Below are 17,863 nucleotides of genomic sequence, written 5' to 3' on the forward strand. Positions count from 1 at the left end.
GGGGTCCTTTGTACTCAATTCATTGATTGATTCAAACATTGATGATGTGTTTTACCATGTGGCACTCTGAGATTCCTTGTGAATGAAAAGTGCATTACAAATAACATTTATTATTATTATTATTATTATTATTATTATTATTATTATTCAATTCATCGAAAGCCAATGACAGGCACATATAGGCTACACTATGCAAAACATCATGTAAACAGTTTTTAAAAAAATCAGAAATATTACAAATTCGTCAATCTTTTTATAGAAAAGAGCCGATATATAAGCTCACAATGGCGTCACATTGCGACACGTTGTGAGCTTGTAGATTGGCTATTTTCAAATAGTTGTCTGTGTGTGCTCATGTCGCTTCTTTTGGGCTTGTTTTCATAGACCTGGTTGCTTGTTTCTCTCGCAAAATCTGGCAACACTGCTAGCCATCCCCTCCATCCAGGAAAAATAAAGCAGACTTTCAGCAGCAGAACAGAACTCTGCTCCTGTTGGGCTGTGTGTTCTGGTCTTAATAACAGGTGACTACCTTTACATTATCATTGGCTATATTAAGCTTCTACACGTTCCTCTTATGTGTGACGGAAGTGTGCGTGTGTGGCATAAATGGATATCCGTACCGTATACAGTACTTACAGTAAATGTGAAGTTACTTGCCTGCCAATATTACATTTACAAAGCTAGCTGCTGTTATTCAGTTCTACTACAGCGTGCTTGATTTCCTGCTTCATCACTGTGGGGAATATTATCAGCTGTCTGTCAGTCAGTCAAGTCAGTCAGTCTGTATTCTCTCTGTGTCTGTAACTCCAGTGCAGTGTACCTACCGACAGACAGACCATGTTATTTGAATGCTGCTGTCTGTAGACTAGAGTTAGTAATATAAATAGATTGTTTGACATTAACACACTGGATTCCTGACCTTGTCCCATGAGTTATCATCAGACTTTATTCGCACTGCGCAAACTCGATGGGAGGGTCAGGTGTTGCGCTGAAATTGGTGACCTATTGAATTCCGTGGGCCGCCACCAATTAGCATGACATTCTATTTACGTATTACTTAAATGCATCAAATCGAAGTCATCTATAAGATTAAGACTCAATGTCATCCATTAAGTCTCAATGTATAAAAGGTAATTAAAACGCCTTTCGTGATCTGCCACGACTTTACAATTTACAACTGTCCTTTTTAAAATTGTATTTATTTATCTTTTATAAATCTGTTGATTAAAATCTGTCGTGAGAGATTATCACAAATGCGTGCGTGCCATGTGAGCACTCAGATGCCTTGACCAAAATATTTCACAGCGATCTCTTGAATCACGGTATTCGATGGGTCACCAGTTACGATGTAACAGCTTTTTAGTTAAGTGGATGGATGCAGAGATTTGCCGAACCTGTCCTGAACAGAATGTCTGCTGTCTGCTGGCTGGCATCATGCACTGACTGTTACTGTTGACTCAGTAAAATAACGTGGAATGATTAGCAAAATAACCAGAAACGCAGCTATGATTTTGCACACTTTAGATTACAATTTCAATAAATGTTTTTCAATTCGGAGCTTTATTGGCATGAGAAAACATACGTTTACATTGCCAAAGCAAGTTTCAAAACATAATAAAAAACAATTTAAGAAAAACAATGGCAAAAGTATGTACAGTTTGATGGGGTACACTGGGTACAGTATTGAGTGAAACAGAGATATGTCACATTGAAATGTTATATACATGTTATATATACAGGGTATAAAGCTTTTTTGAGACAAATAGCAGCGATATTTTGCAGTCACTTTTGGGAAAAATAGCAGCATTTTCCCCAAAACTATTTAAATAGCATACAAAAAAGCATCAGATATAAATGTGTTTAAAGGTAGCAGCTCCATTTATATGTGCAGTAGGTCTATGTCAGAGGTCCACTCGGTACAGATGTAATGAAGGAAACACTTTTACATTGCACACATTTACACAATGTGTACTGATTATGCAACCTGATCATGTATATCACAGCTGTCAGTGGATGGTTCAAGGATGGGACTAGATTGGATTGGTTTTTGTGTGGCTATTATTATTTTATTCTTTGTAGTTTTAAAACTTTTAATTGGAGACTGTGTGATTTAACCTTAACCTTTAAGATTTAAGCTTGTTTTGCTTTTATTTGTACATGTTTGAAAGTAGCTCAATGCTCCAAAAACAGGATGTATTTTTGTGTGTTCAGCTCACCCAAAGTCTTGCAAAAATCTCTGACGTAGAAATATGGAGCAACCGCACTTCTGCTAATATCTCACACGCTCACTCTGCAGGAGGGACATTTGTGCTGGTGTGTAATAGACGGCGAGAGAGTGTGGATGTGAGTTTTGACCTGGCCAGTGAAGATGTTGCCCCAACACATGAAGCAGATCAGAGTCCTTCTACTAAATGACAAGGAGAACCTGGATAGAACTCTATTCAGACTGGAGCAAGGTAACTGTCTATATGTTGTATTATACTGTATATTAAAATATAGATAAAGGGAATCTAAAATTAATCCTTCTTCAGACTCTGCTCACTATACAGTCTAGAGACCAAAGTAATTACTTTTCATCTCCCTTATATCCATGTGTCAGCCCTGAAGGATTTTGTCTACATGCATCAGAATCAGAAATACTTTATTCATCTCATTTGATCATTTTATAATGCTTTATTTCCAAGTATGAGGTCCATGCAAGTAATGTATTCTGGTATCTTCTATTGTAACATAACTCTCAACAAAATAATGTAATAATTAATGTACATAACACATAACAATGAATGCTACACTAGGTCATAGATACACTGGAATAACATAAGTCTCTCCAATCTCTATGGTAGAGTATGTTAATACTATATAACTTATACAATTGGGGTGGTTGTATTTTCTCTCCCTGCTCTTCTATTGAGACATTTAGATCGTGTCAAAGGTCATGTCTCACATAGACACAGGATCTGACACGAATTTTTACCCGATGGTCAAGATTCAATTTATCCACCGAGCAAGCAGGCCGGCTCTATTAGCTCAATGGTAAAGCTGTCAGCACTTGAGCAGGAAACCGGGTTCAAATCCATGGTAGAAGAGGAAAGTTACATAGTGTATTACAAGTATTGTATTACCAGTATGTATACTGGTTGAAGGCAATGTAAGTGAAAATTGGGTTCAAGGTAACAAAAGTAGTCATGAAAAGGGAACTATCATGAGTAGAGAGAGAACTGTTATTAGGTATTGCAAAAGTAATGATTATACAGTAGGTGCAAAACAGCTACAGTCAGAGGCGTACCCACTGTAGAGGCAGGACACCTGCCCAACTAAGATCTCGCCTCCCTTAGAAAACCCAAATAACCCGAAAAGTTGTCATTGCGTGCTTAATGTCCTCAAAGTCACGCATCCAACAAGCTTTGAACTGAGCAGATTGGACCTTCCGTTCCAGAGATAATGGCCAAAAAAATCTCGCCTGCCCTAAATGTAATTCCTGGGGACGCCACTGGCCTACAGTATGCAGAGCTGTTCAACACACAGCCGATATGTGGACATAGTATACTGTATAAATGTATACTTCTCCAAATGTCTTATCATTCAAAACTGACATCCATTTATCCTTGTTGAAAAAAAGCCATGTATTATCACGATAATAAAGCCTACCAATCACAAGCACAGTTAACCAGAAGCAGTTAAATGGATAATCTAGTATTTTGTACATAATGTTTTGATGATATTGTCCCTTTTGAAAGTGGAAAACAGTTCAGCTTTTTACAAATACTGTACTTAGCTAAAGGAGAGGAGAGAAAAAAAGTACCATTTGACATTTCCTCTCTGAACCTGATAGGGATGTTACAGCAGGGCTCTTTAACTGTCCTATATATAGACCAAAGAGTTAGGGGCCAGATTCTGGACCAAGTGCAGTATTCTTCTGGTTGATTGGCAAGCTTACTATTTCCACTGAACTATTCAACTCTTACTTACGGTAGTTTACTTAGTTTGATGGTTTTGTCAGGATGTGTGCACCAGTATGAATGTAAATGTATCTCTGTCTTTGTCTTTATACATGTATCTTTGTGTGTACATGGTACAGTCACACTTTACTTGAGCATGCAATTTCACACACGTAATAATTAAACCCTTAATTGATGATGAATTAACTCATACATTAATTCATCTTGAATTTATGAACTCATCATTAAATCTTGGTCCTCACTATTAACTAACTGAAGTCATTATGACTTACTTAACCATGTGTAATATATAATTAGCTAAGGACGTGATTCCACTCTTCCACTTCAGTGCCCAGGATAAGTGCTTATAGGCAAGTATGAGTAGCGAGGAGGGTCGGTCTCTAGTGGTCATTCAGAGACCGACCCTCCTCACTTATTCCTACCCGTCTTTGAACACTCATCTTGGGCATAGAAGTGGAACTGTGGCATAATGTTCTTAAAGGTCGGGTAAGTGATATGTTTTGGTTAAAACAAAACGAATTATTTTGTTAAAAAGCACTATATTCTGATAGTAATCATTGTTATATAGAGTGTTTGTTCAGTCTCCCTGTCTCTCCAGCTCTTTAATAAACAGAAAATACATTTTCAGGTGGGTTGAAAGTTTTCAGCCAGTCAGGAAAGAGCACCCATTTATCAGCTTCAATTTTATAGTGTTCCAGTTACAATTTTGTCTGCTCATTTCTTAGTGCCATCACTTCCATTTATCCTTTTGATAATGTAAGATTACATACATTGTCACAGACAATGAATGTAATCTTACATTATGCTTATTATCAATAAAGAGGTCAAATTCAAAGTCCAATTTCCCTTGTTTAATCTGTATTTTGTGTAAGTTCTCTCTCCTGATTGGATAAAATAGGTATCCCGACATGAAAATGCATTTTCTGTTTACTAAAGAGCAGGAGAGACAGGGAGACTCTGTTACTGAACAAACACTCTATGAGTACTATCAGAATGTAGAGCTACTTAACACTTATTTCAACAAAAATATCACTTACCCTACCTTTAACTAATGATATATTACACTTGGTTAAGTTTGCCATTAGTGCATGGTGAGGACCAGGAATTAATGATGAGTTCATGATAAATTCATGATGGATTAATGTATGAGTTAATTAATTCGTCATTAATTAAGCGTTAATTACTTAACTCAAATAAAGTGTGACTCAAGGGAACAAGGTAACTTTTTTAATAGTGACTCTTTTCTAGGAATATGATTTAAAAATGTGTCTGTTTATCCACAGCTTTTGAGCTTCAGTTCCGCCTGGGTCCTAGTCTCCAAGGGAAGAAGGTTTTGGTGCACACCAACTATCCGGCCGCTGGGGAGCGGTTTAAGCGTAACACCTTCCGCGTTCTGGAGTGGAATAACCCCACAGGACGAGAGGATGACTCTGATAAGTTCTGCTTTCTGGACCTCAAGATAGCTGGGTCCTACCAGTTCTACTTTGGATATGGGTAAGACTATTATGATTGTATAATGTACATGTACATGATACATGAGAATATATACAAGTTTCTAAGTTACCCCATTCAGGCATTTAACTAATGATGAACTTAAAACAACAAGTGAGTATGTATGTGACTTGTTCATACTTGGACAGGACACTTGACCGCTGTGGGCATCATACTTGTAACTCTCATCTTTAATCACCAAGGCATATTGCTCCACCATTATAAGAATCTCTATAGAGCTGGATCTCTTACTGGACTGGATTGTCAGTCTTGCATGACTACCAGTTTGCATGCAATTGAGATCAAATTGATCAATACAGATTTCTGTTACCAACCTGATTATGAAGCACTAATGAGATTACATCCAGCTCCTACTAATGATGGTTTGGACATTAGTCCAGTAGAAACGAAAACATCTGACTACTGTAAACAAACATACAGAACTACATACGTGTAATGTAGACAACACTAATAATAGGAAGGAGAGTATTTTCACTCAAACAACACATCACATTGTGAGCTTGTAGATCAGCTATTTTCACCAAATGTTTGCCCCCATAATAGGGATGCTATGTTCATACAGTAACACCTGTACAGGATGTAACATTACACAACTATTTGTCTATACCTCATATAAGGTCTATACGTGAAATGCTCTTTCATTTGCTTGGAAAGTATAAGTGTTTTGGTCTCACAAATTAACCCTAGCCCTAAACAAGGAAGGGGGATACAGTTAACGGTAATGCATATGAATGATGTCATCTTTCCTCCACAGAGACACAAAGCGATCAGGAGGTGGCTACATCGTAGTTGACCCTGTGCTGCGTGTTGGATCAGAGGACCAAGCCGTCCCCCTAGACTGTATCACCATCCAGACTTACCTGTCCAAATGTCTAGGACACCTGGACGATTGGCCCGGCAGACTGAGAGTCACCAAGGAGTCAGGTAAGGTTGAGAAAGAAATTGATTGATTGATTGATTGATTGATTGATGTACTTTATTTAGTAAGACATGAGAACAACAGTACATGGAAGTACAAATTCACAATACAAGGTCTACTAAACTGGAGCTTGTTTAAGATGAAATCCCCATGCACACAAATCATGATGACATATAAGAGACAGACAGATATACACACTACTATACAGAACGTCATACAACGTTGACTACAACGAAAGACAGACAGACAGACAGACATACATTACAGACGGAGAGAGGCACTTTCCTCAATGCCTTTCGTGGCCTTATTTTCTTTGCTTCGTGTTCAATGTGAAAGGATTTGTTAACATCTGGGCAATATGACTTTGTATGTGGCACCAAGTGGGACATGATTCTGTTTGTGCACAAGATGGAAAAAGAAAATGGTCCATGATCTGTAGAAACGTTTTTTTTTTTTTGTCATGAAATGTTAAACTTCAAATATCATTACTGATAACTGAATGTATGTAACTTAGAAGGCTCCTGTTTAATTAAATTTTGTGCACAAAAGTAAAAAAAATGATAGTTCACAGCCAGCACGTCCATACCATTCCTTACCACATTGTGGGTAAGGCTAAATAGTTGATAAGACTATGTTTTTGATGACAATATACACTGTTTTTAATGTATTTTTAAACCCATGTCATATATTGGCTTAAATGATAAATAATTAAGCACAGGGTCTTAGTAAGTGCAAACGAGTATAAATCAGGCCTTAAAGGACACGCCACTGTTCCATTAATCATGACTTAATCTGCATAAGCTAACATCTCAAATGTGTTAAATGCACAGCAATTATCTGCTTTTTAAACAGTCACTGACTGAACTATAATTTTGATGCTTGTTTAATTGTGAGTGGGTCGGCCGGCCTACTTCTCTTTCTCAACAGCCTGTGTGAGCAGGAGAGAGAGAGAGAGAGACAGAACGAGATGAGACAAAATCAGGGCTAGAGGTCACCTGAGTTTAGTGGGTCAACATGGCAGCCAGCCGATGTTTACATTAATGTTAGCCCTCACCTTGCCTTCGAGTGGCAATCATCTGGTTACTCATGGGTGTGTGTATGTTTTTATCCAATAGGCCAGCATTATTGACTCAGTGAGTGTTTTCATTGGTCCACCAATGCTATTCAAATAAAGGAGAGGGGGCCTCTAAAAGGAGAGCAGAGTCACTCACTACTAGACAGAGAGATAGAGCCCAATCGATGGTCTTGAAGGGCGGATCCAAACCCAGCCGCCCGGATTCGTGCAGGGCTTCCTATTGCTTCACCAATCTATGTCCCCGCCTCCCCTCCCCCCAAAAAAAAGCCTGGGTTTCCGAGGCTACTCACTACCGAAACTAAAAGTTTTCATTTTGGAGCCTGCACCCTGGTTTACTTTGTTGGTTGCTACTTTACTGTACACATTCCCAAGGCAGGCACGACTGCTACAAGGCTTTTGATAACATAATTACCAATATTTCTATTGATAATACAACCATTGTAGCATTGTAAACAAGGCAGAGCTGATCTGAGTTGAGTTCATGTTAATAATACTGCTTATGGAGTTTAAAACATTAGGCATTTTCCTGAAAATATTTGGGCTTACATGTGGTAAGCATGTCATTCAACACACATACTGCACAGCTCAAATTCATCTATGGTTATCCAAGCACATCCAAAGCCAGGTACTACAGGGTCCAATGCAAAAGATTGTTACTAGACCTGGAAGTGGGCATTTGACTGCTGTAAAGGACTGCAGCGATTCCCCAAATCGTTTAAAAACACAACAACACAAAGCTACGCAGGGCAGGGTTATGGTATAACCGAGAGTTTGAGTCAAAGGAAGCTCACCCGGGAGGCGTGGGAGCCTATTGTATGCACTATGCAGTAATTTTACATAAACTCTCTAGTGTAAAGTGTCAGTCATTAGATCCTGCTTACTGGTCTAAATCAGGCGTTTTCAATCGTTTCCATGCCAAGGACCCGCAAATAGGCCCTCCTATTACGAAATAGCCTAAAACCTAAGAAACAAAAGCAAGCAAAAATACCCGATCTGCAAGCTCACAATGCGTCGTATCGTACATGTTGTGAACTTGTACTTGTACATCTAAATTACAAGGTGTGTCCGTCCGTCCGTCGGTCCATCTATTCTTCCGGTTGATGTCTCTCTTTCTCCATCTACTTTACAGGTTACAACATGATTCATTTCACCCCCCTGCAGACCCTGGGAGAGTCCAGATCCTGCTACTCATTGGCTGACCAGCTGACCTTTAACCCAGAGTTCAGCCCAGAGGGGAAGAGCTACAGTTGGGCGGATGTTGGGGCAGTGACGGAAATGATGAAGAAAGAATGGAACATATTGTCTATCACTGATGTGGTGTACAATCACACTGGTAAGTACCTTTTATGCATGCCTTAGCTCTAATGTCATCCAACATTAGCTATTTGCCGGTCCTGACCGGCATGGTGGATTTTCTAAACATTAATCCACATGAACCCACATTTAAACCACAGAGAAATATAGGTGCTATGTAAATTTAGCCAAGGAGATGAGGTATTTACCGTACTTGTACGTAAGAATTGTACCTTTTGACTAGTGCTTGATACAGAAGCAACAGCAGGCCATATTAGGCGTGTTTCTGGCTGCTCTCCTAGAAGTCATAGCAACGGTAGGGCTATCCTCCAACTTGCCAAGTGTTTAATTTGTTGTCTGAAACGGTGCAAGGCTCTTAAACGCACACACACACGGTCAGCATGTTTGATGGACTACAGAGACTGAACAGAAACAGTCTTATTCTTAGTTCTTTCTTGTTCTTTTTTTAATGCCTGCAGTTTGTCATACCTTAGATGTCTGTTGTATACAACAGACATCTGGAACAGACATATGGAAAGCCGCCCTTCCCACTGCAGTTTTTTTTAGAATAATGCATCACTTTGACTGAGAAAGCTTGTCACACACACGCACATATTGTGAAGTTTTTACTGTAGTGCGTGCTAGGGCTTTCACCAACTAGTCGACTAGTATAACCACTAGTCGACCTTGTTGGTACTAGTCGAATAGTTGAAAAAAGAAAAATGCCATAGTAATGGCCCATCTTACTATTATTATTATTATCACTCAGGATTTTACAGTGTACCTCTCTCTCTCCATCTCTCTGTCTGCAGCGGCGAACAGTCCGTGGGTTAAAGAACATCCAGAGTGCGGCTACAACCTGGTGAACTCTCCTCACCTGCGCCCAGCCTGGGTCCTAGACAGAGCTATATGGCATCTGACCACAAGAGTAGCAGACGGACGCTACACTGACAAAGGACTGCCTGTTAACATCACCAATGAGAGTCATCTGAATGTGAGACCCGCTCACGATTAGTTTGATTATCTAGTGAATACATGCATTGAACTGGTCAGGGGCTGCCCATAACAACCCATATTTATCTTTTAGGTTTTATTAATTATATTACTGTCGACATGTGTGCAATAGTCATAACAATATGATGTACAAACGCATCTTAGTTTCAATTTAGTTTAGTTGTTTTCTGAAATGCATTAAAGTAAACTGTATATATACCGAATTTCACGTAATGGAAGACCAGTGTCCGCTACACTAAGCAGATTATGTCATAACAAGTCCAATGCAGCATGTTAACAAAATTAGAGAACCCATTTTAGCAGACAGGAAATGATTAATTAAAAAAACTATGTTCGCAGTCATGAACAGTCCCGCTTTTGCTTTGAATGTCATCAGTTACATGTCATCTGTGTGTGTGTGTGTGTGTGTGTGTGTGTGTGTGTGTGTGTGTGTGTGTGTGTGTGTCTGTTTGTTTTTCTATCAGGCTCTCCGCAATGTTATGTGGCAGGACCTATTCCCTCAGATCAAACTGTGGGAGTTCTTCCAGGTCAATGTGGAGAAAGCCGTGAACCAGTTCAGAAACCTGGTCTCCAATGGTTTGTACATTTCAAGCTCCTGAACATGATTAGTGGATCAGTCCTTATATTGAAGTGATCCCATGTAATCCCAAAGCTTGAGTTATACTCTGTTGCGCACGGTGACACGTGCACAGTGCTGACAACGGGCTGCAGCACAACACGTTGCGAGCTTGTGCATCGGCTATTTTTGGCATAAGTATTAATCAGGCTTCAAGAGTAATTTCAAGTTAGCGACTAGGCTAAGGAATGGAATAGTTAATAATCCAGCTTTAAAAGAATGTCTATCTGTACTATCTGTTACAACTAAAAGAACAGTTCAGAAACCTGCTGCTCATGAACATATATTATTCTAACATATATTAGAAAGAAAAACTGTGTGTGTGTGTGTCTCTTTGTGATATAAGGCACCAAGGCAGATTATAATAAGACACAAGGGAAATATGGCGTGAGGATCATTCCGGACCCTGGTTACCATCGTCTTGGTAACACAGTGGACATGGACTCTGCTCTGGAGACCTTCAAACCTCAGAGGTCAGGTTCAAAGTCACATCACCAGTTTTTAAGAGCAGATGGGTATTTATTTGATAATTTCACGCAAATTCGAGGAACACTACCATAATGTCCAAAAAAAAACATGCATCCACATTTCCTAGAAAATCACGTGGAGTTGAAATGGTTCTTCTGTGCTTAAACTTTTGTTTTTAAACTCTCAGATAAAAAGGATACTGTCCTCAACAAAACATTTAGGAATGCTGAATACGTGTTAATTCAAGACCGGAAACTCGAAGAATGGCACTGATGTTACACTGAATGAAGTGTTTCTTTTAAATAAATGGAACACTTTGCTGATAACTGCTCACTGGGTGTTCACTTAACTTTATAACATACACAGGACGATGGAGCCACAAAACTGTTAAAACCTCAAAAATATAAATTCTAACTCCATACTGAATCTTGATGGTCTGACAGGCTCACTTTAAAGTGATTTCTCAGACCCAGCAGCAATGGATTTCAGTGGTCATTCAGTATAACTCTATAGTATTTATGAACCCCTCACCTTGTGTCAATAACTGAGTACCTATATACAGGGGTCATCAATGTGTCCGTACACGGACATGTGTCCGTGGCAAGACTTGGCCTTGTCCAGGGCAAAATTATTTATATATTTTTTTATTATAATGTTGTCATTTTGATTATAAGAATATTTATGACACTGATTTACTATGACACTAAGGCACATTAGGAGTCCACAAGCACAGTGGTTCTCTTAACGTTTTGTTTTCAAGGACCCCCATAACTCTGAGAGTACACAAATGGAAACAAATGGGTCCATTTGGTTCCATTTGTGCACTCTCAGAGTTACAGACCTGTAAAGGTCATTTAAGGCTATAGCTCTTTATGTGTTTCTGGTAATATTATCCATGGTAAAATTTAATTTTGACAAAAATGTCCACCACAAGCCAGCATGCCTATATATTCTAACTAGATTGTTTCACCTCTGTCTATAGCGCTTCCCCCGCTCATCTAGAGGAGGTCTGTGGTTGGCTGAGAGGGAGACTGAATGAAATGAATGGAGAACAGTACCACATTGTGCACCAGCACCAGGAACAGGTAATATTGTAGGGAATGTGTAATGTGTGTGTTAATTGTTTTTAAATGATACATAGCTTGCGATACTTGTTCAGGCAGATACACTCGAGAGGTGCCACACATGCGCATTACTATGTACAGATGCGTTATTACAACAGTGTTATGCAAGACCCATACGTCATACGCTGACGTGGCAATCAGCCGGCCAATTTGGCGGGTTAATTCAGCTCACCTCAGTCTCTGTTCTTCCTTCTGCTGTCAGTGTCCCTGTACTGTTGGTATGAGCCTGTTTGCTCCCACCTCCACCCCAGCACCACCAGTGGGCTCTGCTATTAGTTCTGTTCCCCATGGGGGGTTGTTATTGTATATCTTCTCCCCCTGCTCTTAATGGTTAATGATGGTTGTCTAATTGTGCTGAGCAGGGAGAAAAAATTTAGCAGAGCCTGAACGCCAAATATTATATTCACATTTGTATTTACATTCTGCAATAAAATATTGGTTCAATCCATTATTGAGTTATCTGACTGAACTGTCTTTAATTAACTAGCCATTAGTGAATGTCTTATTTTAATATTTTTTTATGTTTCACATTGTGTCTGCTGCCTGATGACAATTCTTTGTTTTGTTGTGTGTAGCTGCTACGATGACATCCATAGGGAACCAAGCCACCCAGGCTCCTGGTAAATCATGACCATAAAACATTTGATTCCGTGTCAAAACATATTTGAATATTTAATTATATGATATACTATATTTGATAAATACCCTTTGTTTTGTGGTTTTCAAATATGTTTTGTCAAAATGTCAAATGTTTTATGGTCATGATTCACCAGGAGCCTGGATGGCTTGGCTTAAAATAATTAATATCAATATTTTCTGAAATCTCTATTAGGGAAATGAATGGGCTTTCGATCTGTGGCACCACAAAATGGCCGCCACTGCTATTCCCTATACCTTGTACTTTCATCAATGAATTGCCTTGTCTTGCTAAAGAGAACTTAATTCATATAGTATTCAGTCAACATGAATTTGGCCATCCATATCTACCAGACAACGTCCTCTCACTTCTGTCTCCCTAGGCCATCAGCTGCATCTGGGGAAATATACTGTATGAACGTCTGGCTGACCATGGTCCAAAATTGGGGCCTGTTAGCAGGACAAAACCTCTGGTTACCAGGTAAAATACTGTACATGTGAAAACCAATGGATAGATGGCTCTAGATTCTAGAGACCGAGATGGAGGGGTTGGGCCTTTGAACAGGCAGCATGGATGGATGGATGGATGGATGGATGGATGGATAGATCATCTTTTATGTGAGAGTCAGTGAATAAAGCATAGGTATGGGTAGAGAGGGAAGGAAAAGGGGTAGAGATGGGATAGGAGTTTAGAGATGGAGTGAAGAGAGAGGAATGGTGAAGGGGATGAAAGCTCATGGAAAATGGGTGGAATTCCTCATTGAAATCCTCACCTGGGTTTATGTGTCTGTTCACCTGTTCCATTCTAGGTATTTCACCTTCCCATTTAAGGAGATGACTCTGGCAGAGGAGATGCTCCTATTGGACAAGCCAGACATGATATGTCACTTCTTGGCCCACAACGGTTGGGTGATGTGTGACGACCCGCTGCGCAACTTTGCAGAGCCTGGTAAACAAAGCAAAGGAATAAAATAAGTCAACAAAAGGGAGGGCAAATTACTACATTAGTTAAACAAATTAAACAGAACCTATGGATTACAGCAATCTGGTTTTAACACCCAGCATCTAAAAACGTATCCAACTTATCCGTAAGTGAGAGTAAATTTCAATGAGCTGCATTTAGTAAACATTATATAAAACAATAATGTATAGTAGCACATGTAAGTCTAAATCTAAATACATCTAGTAATCGCCTATAAACTTTAAGAGCACTCTCAGTACAGTGTCTCCATCAGTGCAGTGACGTACTTCCATATTAAAGTGACTGAGGTAATGTGAGCCCAGGCCAGTGTTGATGTCTTGCCGTCTCTACAGGGTCCAACGTCTACCTGCGCCGGGAGCTGATCTGCTGGGGGGATAGTGTCAAACTTCGCTATGGAAACGGTCCTGAGGATTGCCCCTACCTGTGGGCCCACATGCAGAAATACACTGAGATTACAGCTAAATATTTCCACGGAGTCAGACTGGATAACTGCCACTCCACGCCTCTACATGTGGCTGAGGTACCAGGCTGTGATTAGCTTCATTTAGCTACCTTTGTGGTTGCGTGTTATCTTCTCTTCAACTCCATACAGTGAGGTTATATACAGTGTCTTCTTCCCCAGGCCACAAACAATTTGTTCTGTAAGTTACAATTATATGTTTGCTGATTGTTAATATAACCATATGTCCTGTATGTGGTTCTTACAAAGAGATTGTGTCATAACTCTGTGAAGTGACAACCCAACTAGAAACACTTAAATGATGTACACATACTACCAAAGGATATTTGTGCAAGAGGACGTTGCAGAACATATTCAGACAGTTGGCCACTCATTAGACAGTGGACACAGTGGACTCACACCTCAACATTGAGGAAGAACAGGACATTGTAAAATATATTTAGCAATTGATGGTCATTGAGCACAATGGCTAACTTTCTGAGTTACTGCATGATTGAGAAAATACCCTTGCAGTTAGTGTTAGTGAATGACATAATATTGTATAGACACCTAAATAGGCTATGCAATAAGTCGCATACTGACCTACTGGTCTGCAGTATGCTATGGTGATGATGGCAGAATTTACAAAAGAGAGATTTGTTGTATGGATGTCAAATAAATACAGTAGCAGAAACAACATGTAAAGAACAGGCCAGAGTGGAGCTCGACCACCCATACACCTCTTCCCGCACACTTACTGTTGATCAGCTAATAACACAGGATGTTTGCAGTAGCCTAGACTCTTCTTCCTCCTGGCTCCCAAGCTGTGGAATGATCTCCCCCACCCCCAATCAGGACTGCAGACTCACTCCACATTTTCCACCGCAGTCTGAAAACTCACCTCTTCAGACACTACTATGTTATTTAGATAGACATACTGTTTGCTTAACCACAAATGCTAAGATTTTTATGCAGATAGCATGTTGTTTAGACAGATGCTAGGCTTGATTTGACCTGATATCCTTTGTAGCACTTAATTGTTTTTCTTTGCGTGACCATTTACCCTGTTGTTTGTTGACTCGGGTTCTAGTCAGTTAGGGGTGACTAGGTGCCATTTACTCTGATCTTGCACTTGCAAGTTGCTCTGCATAAGAGTGTCTTGTAAATTGTAGAGCAGGTATACTGTGCAAATGAACAGGTTACAGAATAGAATCTGCTGCACTGGTATACCACCATGCCTAAGTAGAAAAACACATAAAAAAATAAGTAGAGGCACTGGGCCAGTAAATAAACCATAAACAGAAAGAACACTGCACAGCCCCGTTGCACAGATGTATTGCTATGTTATCTACTGTGTGCCTTCATGCCAAACGAATAGTGTTCAGACTCAAGTTCTCGATAATGCAAGCGTGATTTTCTCCCCCTGTCTTTGTGTGATGGTCATTTCTGTCTGTCCAGGCCATGCTAGACGCAGCCAGAGTGGTCAGGCCCAACCTGTATGTGATAGCTGAACTGTTTACAGGCAGTGAGCTCATTGACAATGTATTTGTTAACCGCCTGGGAATTACCAGCCTTATACGAGGTACATGCACATATATGCATGGACACATGTACATTTGCACATAAACTAATGCTGCGTCTCTCTGTTTTTGCCTCTCCTTTCTGTTCTCACTGCATTGTTTTGCATCAATCGCATCCCCTCTTCTTTCTTTCTTTCTTTCTTTCTTTTTTTTCTTTCTTTCTTTCCCTCCGTCCCTCATATCTGTATACCCATGCCTCTCTGCCCATGGATGGTATGATTGCATGTTGTGGGGACCATTATCACCCCCCCCCCCTTTCTTTCTCTCCTCTACTCACTCCCTCCCTTTTCTTTTTTTCCTCCTCTCCTCTCCAACTTCCTATATGCCTTCATTCCTTCCATCTCCCATATTCTTTCTTTTCCTTTCCATCTTTCAAACTACATTGGCATGTCGTTGTGTTGCATGTCGTTCTGCTGCTGCTCTGTTGTGGTTGGTTAGTATATGCTGAGCGTGGCGAGGGCCGTCCGTCCTAACCTGTATGTGGTGGCTGAACTGTTCACCGGCAGCGAAGAGTTGGATAACATCTTTGTTAACAAACTAGGGATTTCATCCCTAATACGAGGTACACACACACACACACACACACACACACACACACACACACACACACCCAACGTACATACATTGCAGCAGGGCAGTATTCGACATATCTCCATATTGTCACATTTCTCTGAAAGTCCTTAATTACACAATCCAACAAGGATAGTGTGAGGTGAACTTTGACTTTCTATATGTATATAAACTGTACAGAGAGAGGTGGGGGCGGGGGCATTGGTAGGACAATAGTTGTAGTCTTATGTAGGGGCAGGTAGAGGGTTTGAGGAAGGGCTGCTTGTTGCAGTGTGAGCCACTGCTCACCTGGCTCTCCATGCATCATCATACACATACATTACAGACATGCTGCATTTTCTGGTGTTTGGTTTTTGTTTGGTCCTGTTTTTGGGGTGTTACATATTTCTACTAACGTTCTTTTAAAGTAAAAAAAAACTAAATTGTCTGTCTGTCTGTCTGTCAATCTATCTCTCATTCTGTGTACGATATGTATGTGTCTCTCTCCCTCCCTCCCTCTACCTTCTTCCATCATGTTCCAGAGGCCATGTCAGCTGGTGACAGCCATGAAGAGGGCCGACTGGTGTACCGCTATGGAGGGGAGCCAGTGGGAGCCTTCGTTCAGCCCAGTCTCCGCCCCCTGATACCCTCCATCGCCCACGCCATGTTCCTGGACGTAACCCATGACAACGAGTGTCCCATACAGGTGGAGGAATTACAGTCGGAATTACTCAGTAGATGTGCAAGTAAACATTTGAGTAGATACTGTTTATACGGCATAAATCATATGCTATAATACTATAAGGAAAAATAAATGAATAGAGGGCCACACAACTATTAAACAACTTATAAACATGATAAAAACTATTATAGTGATTATTCTATCTATAACTTTTTAGATGAATTGAATAATCAAATTATTTTTCTTTCTTTTTTTCTTAATATATCAACGTATCGATTAAACACTTACAATTACCACAAGCATTATTTGATACTTCATCAGACACTGTGCCATGCAATAATAGTTAAAATAGCCGATTTATTTGAACCATTTTTGTATTTAAAAAAAATATTACGCTTTTTGCCTATATCGACATGCCCAGAATTAAGGATTAATTATTAATCGATAAAGTTTTGTAATAATCATTGAAGTTTTTTTTTTTAAATAATCGATTAAATTGATTAGTTCAATTAACTGTTGCACCTCTAATGAATGGAAAGGCTTTTCTGATCAGGTTTCTTTTTGTGTTCCAGCTGCGCTCTGCTTTAGACTCTCTGCCCAGTTCAGCTGTAGTCTCTATGGCCTGCTGTGCTACTGGCTCCACTAGAGGATATGATGAACTGGTGCCACATCAGGTAACACAGGCACTACTTATAGTCATACGTTAAAAAAAAATGCTCGCTGTCGTGCATGTCCAAAACTGTTACTTTTCGGGAAATGGAAAAAGATTACCTGTGTTCCAATTGATCCAATGTAGTTATTATTTAGTCACAAGCTTTTGTTAATACTTTCCATTGGTTGAGTATTTGTAAAACACCCAAAAAAAATTCAAACATTTAAAATATATATATCCAAAAAAAAATTAAATAGCACGTCATGATGCAACGCGTTGTGAGCTTTTAGATTTGCTATATTGGCTACTTTTGCGCAACGCTGTCATGATACAAAGTAGGGAAGGAAGTAGGAAATTATGTTG

At 39.7% G+C, this 17,863-nt stretch overlaps 1 protein-coding gene across 2 annotated transcripts in view; it reads left to right on the top strand.

Moving 5' to 3' along the window:
* Window positions 1–421: 421 nt before the first annotated feature.
* LOC308094317 (glycogen debranching enzyme-like) overlaps window positions 422–17,863 on the top strand; it is a 31,270-nt gene continuing 13,828 nt past the window's right edge. The window contains exons 1-15 of one of the 2 annotated variants that reach the window (XM_080440890.1): window positions 422–521; window positions 2,297–2,456; window positions 5,243–5,453; window positions 6,226–6,395; window positions 8,595–8,798; window positions 9,571–9,752; window positions 10,237–10,348; window positions 10,735–10,861; window positions 11,839–11,941; window positions 13,000–13,097; window positions 13,426–13,565; window positions 13,931–14,118; window positions 15,496–15,619; window positions 16,709–16,872; window positions 17,421–17,522. In XM_080440890.1, coding sequence (XP_080297016.1) covers window positions 2,369–2,456; window positions 5,243–5,453; window positions 6,226–6,395; window positions 8,595–8,798; window positions 9,571–9,752; window positions 10,237–10,348; window positions 10,735–10,861; window positions 11,839–11,941; window positions 13,000–13,097; window positions 13,426–13,565; window positions 13,931–14,118; window positions 15,496–15,619; window positions 16,709–16,872; window positions 17,421–17,522 — 2,013 coding nt within the window. In that variant the 5' untranslated portion in view covers window positions 422–521; window positions 2,297–2,368. Of the gene's footprint in view, window positions 522–2,296; window positions 2,457–5,242; window positions 5,454–6,225; window positions 6,396–8,594; window positions 8,799–9,570; window positions 9,753–10,236; window positions 10,349–10,734; window positions 10,862–11,838; window positions 11,942–12,999; window positions 13,098–13,425; window positions 13,566–13,930; window positions 14,119–15,495; window positions 15,620–16,055; window positions 16,180–16,708; window positions 16,873–17,420; window positions 17,523–17,863 lie in introns of both variants that reach the window. The other variant, XM_080440889.1, reaches the window with a different exon arrangement.

This window comes from Gymnoscopelus braueri (assembly GCF_963280865.1).
Source record: "Gymnoscopelus braueri genome assembly, chromosome: 10".
Lineage (NCBI taxonomy): Eukaryota > Metazoa > Chordata > Actinopteri > Myctophiformes > Myctophidae > Gymnoscopelus > Gymnoscopelus braueri.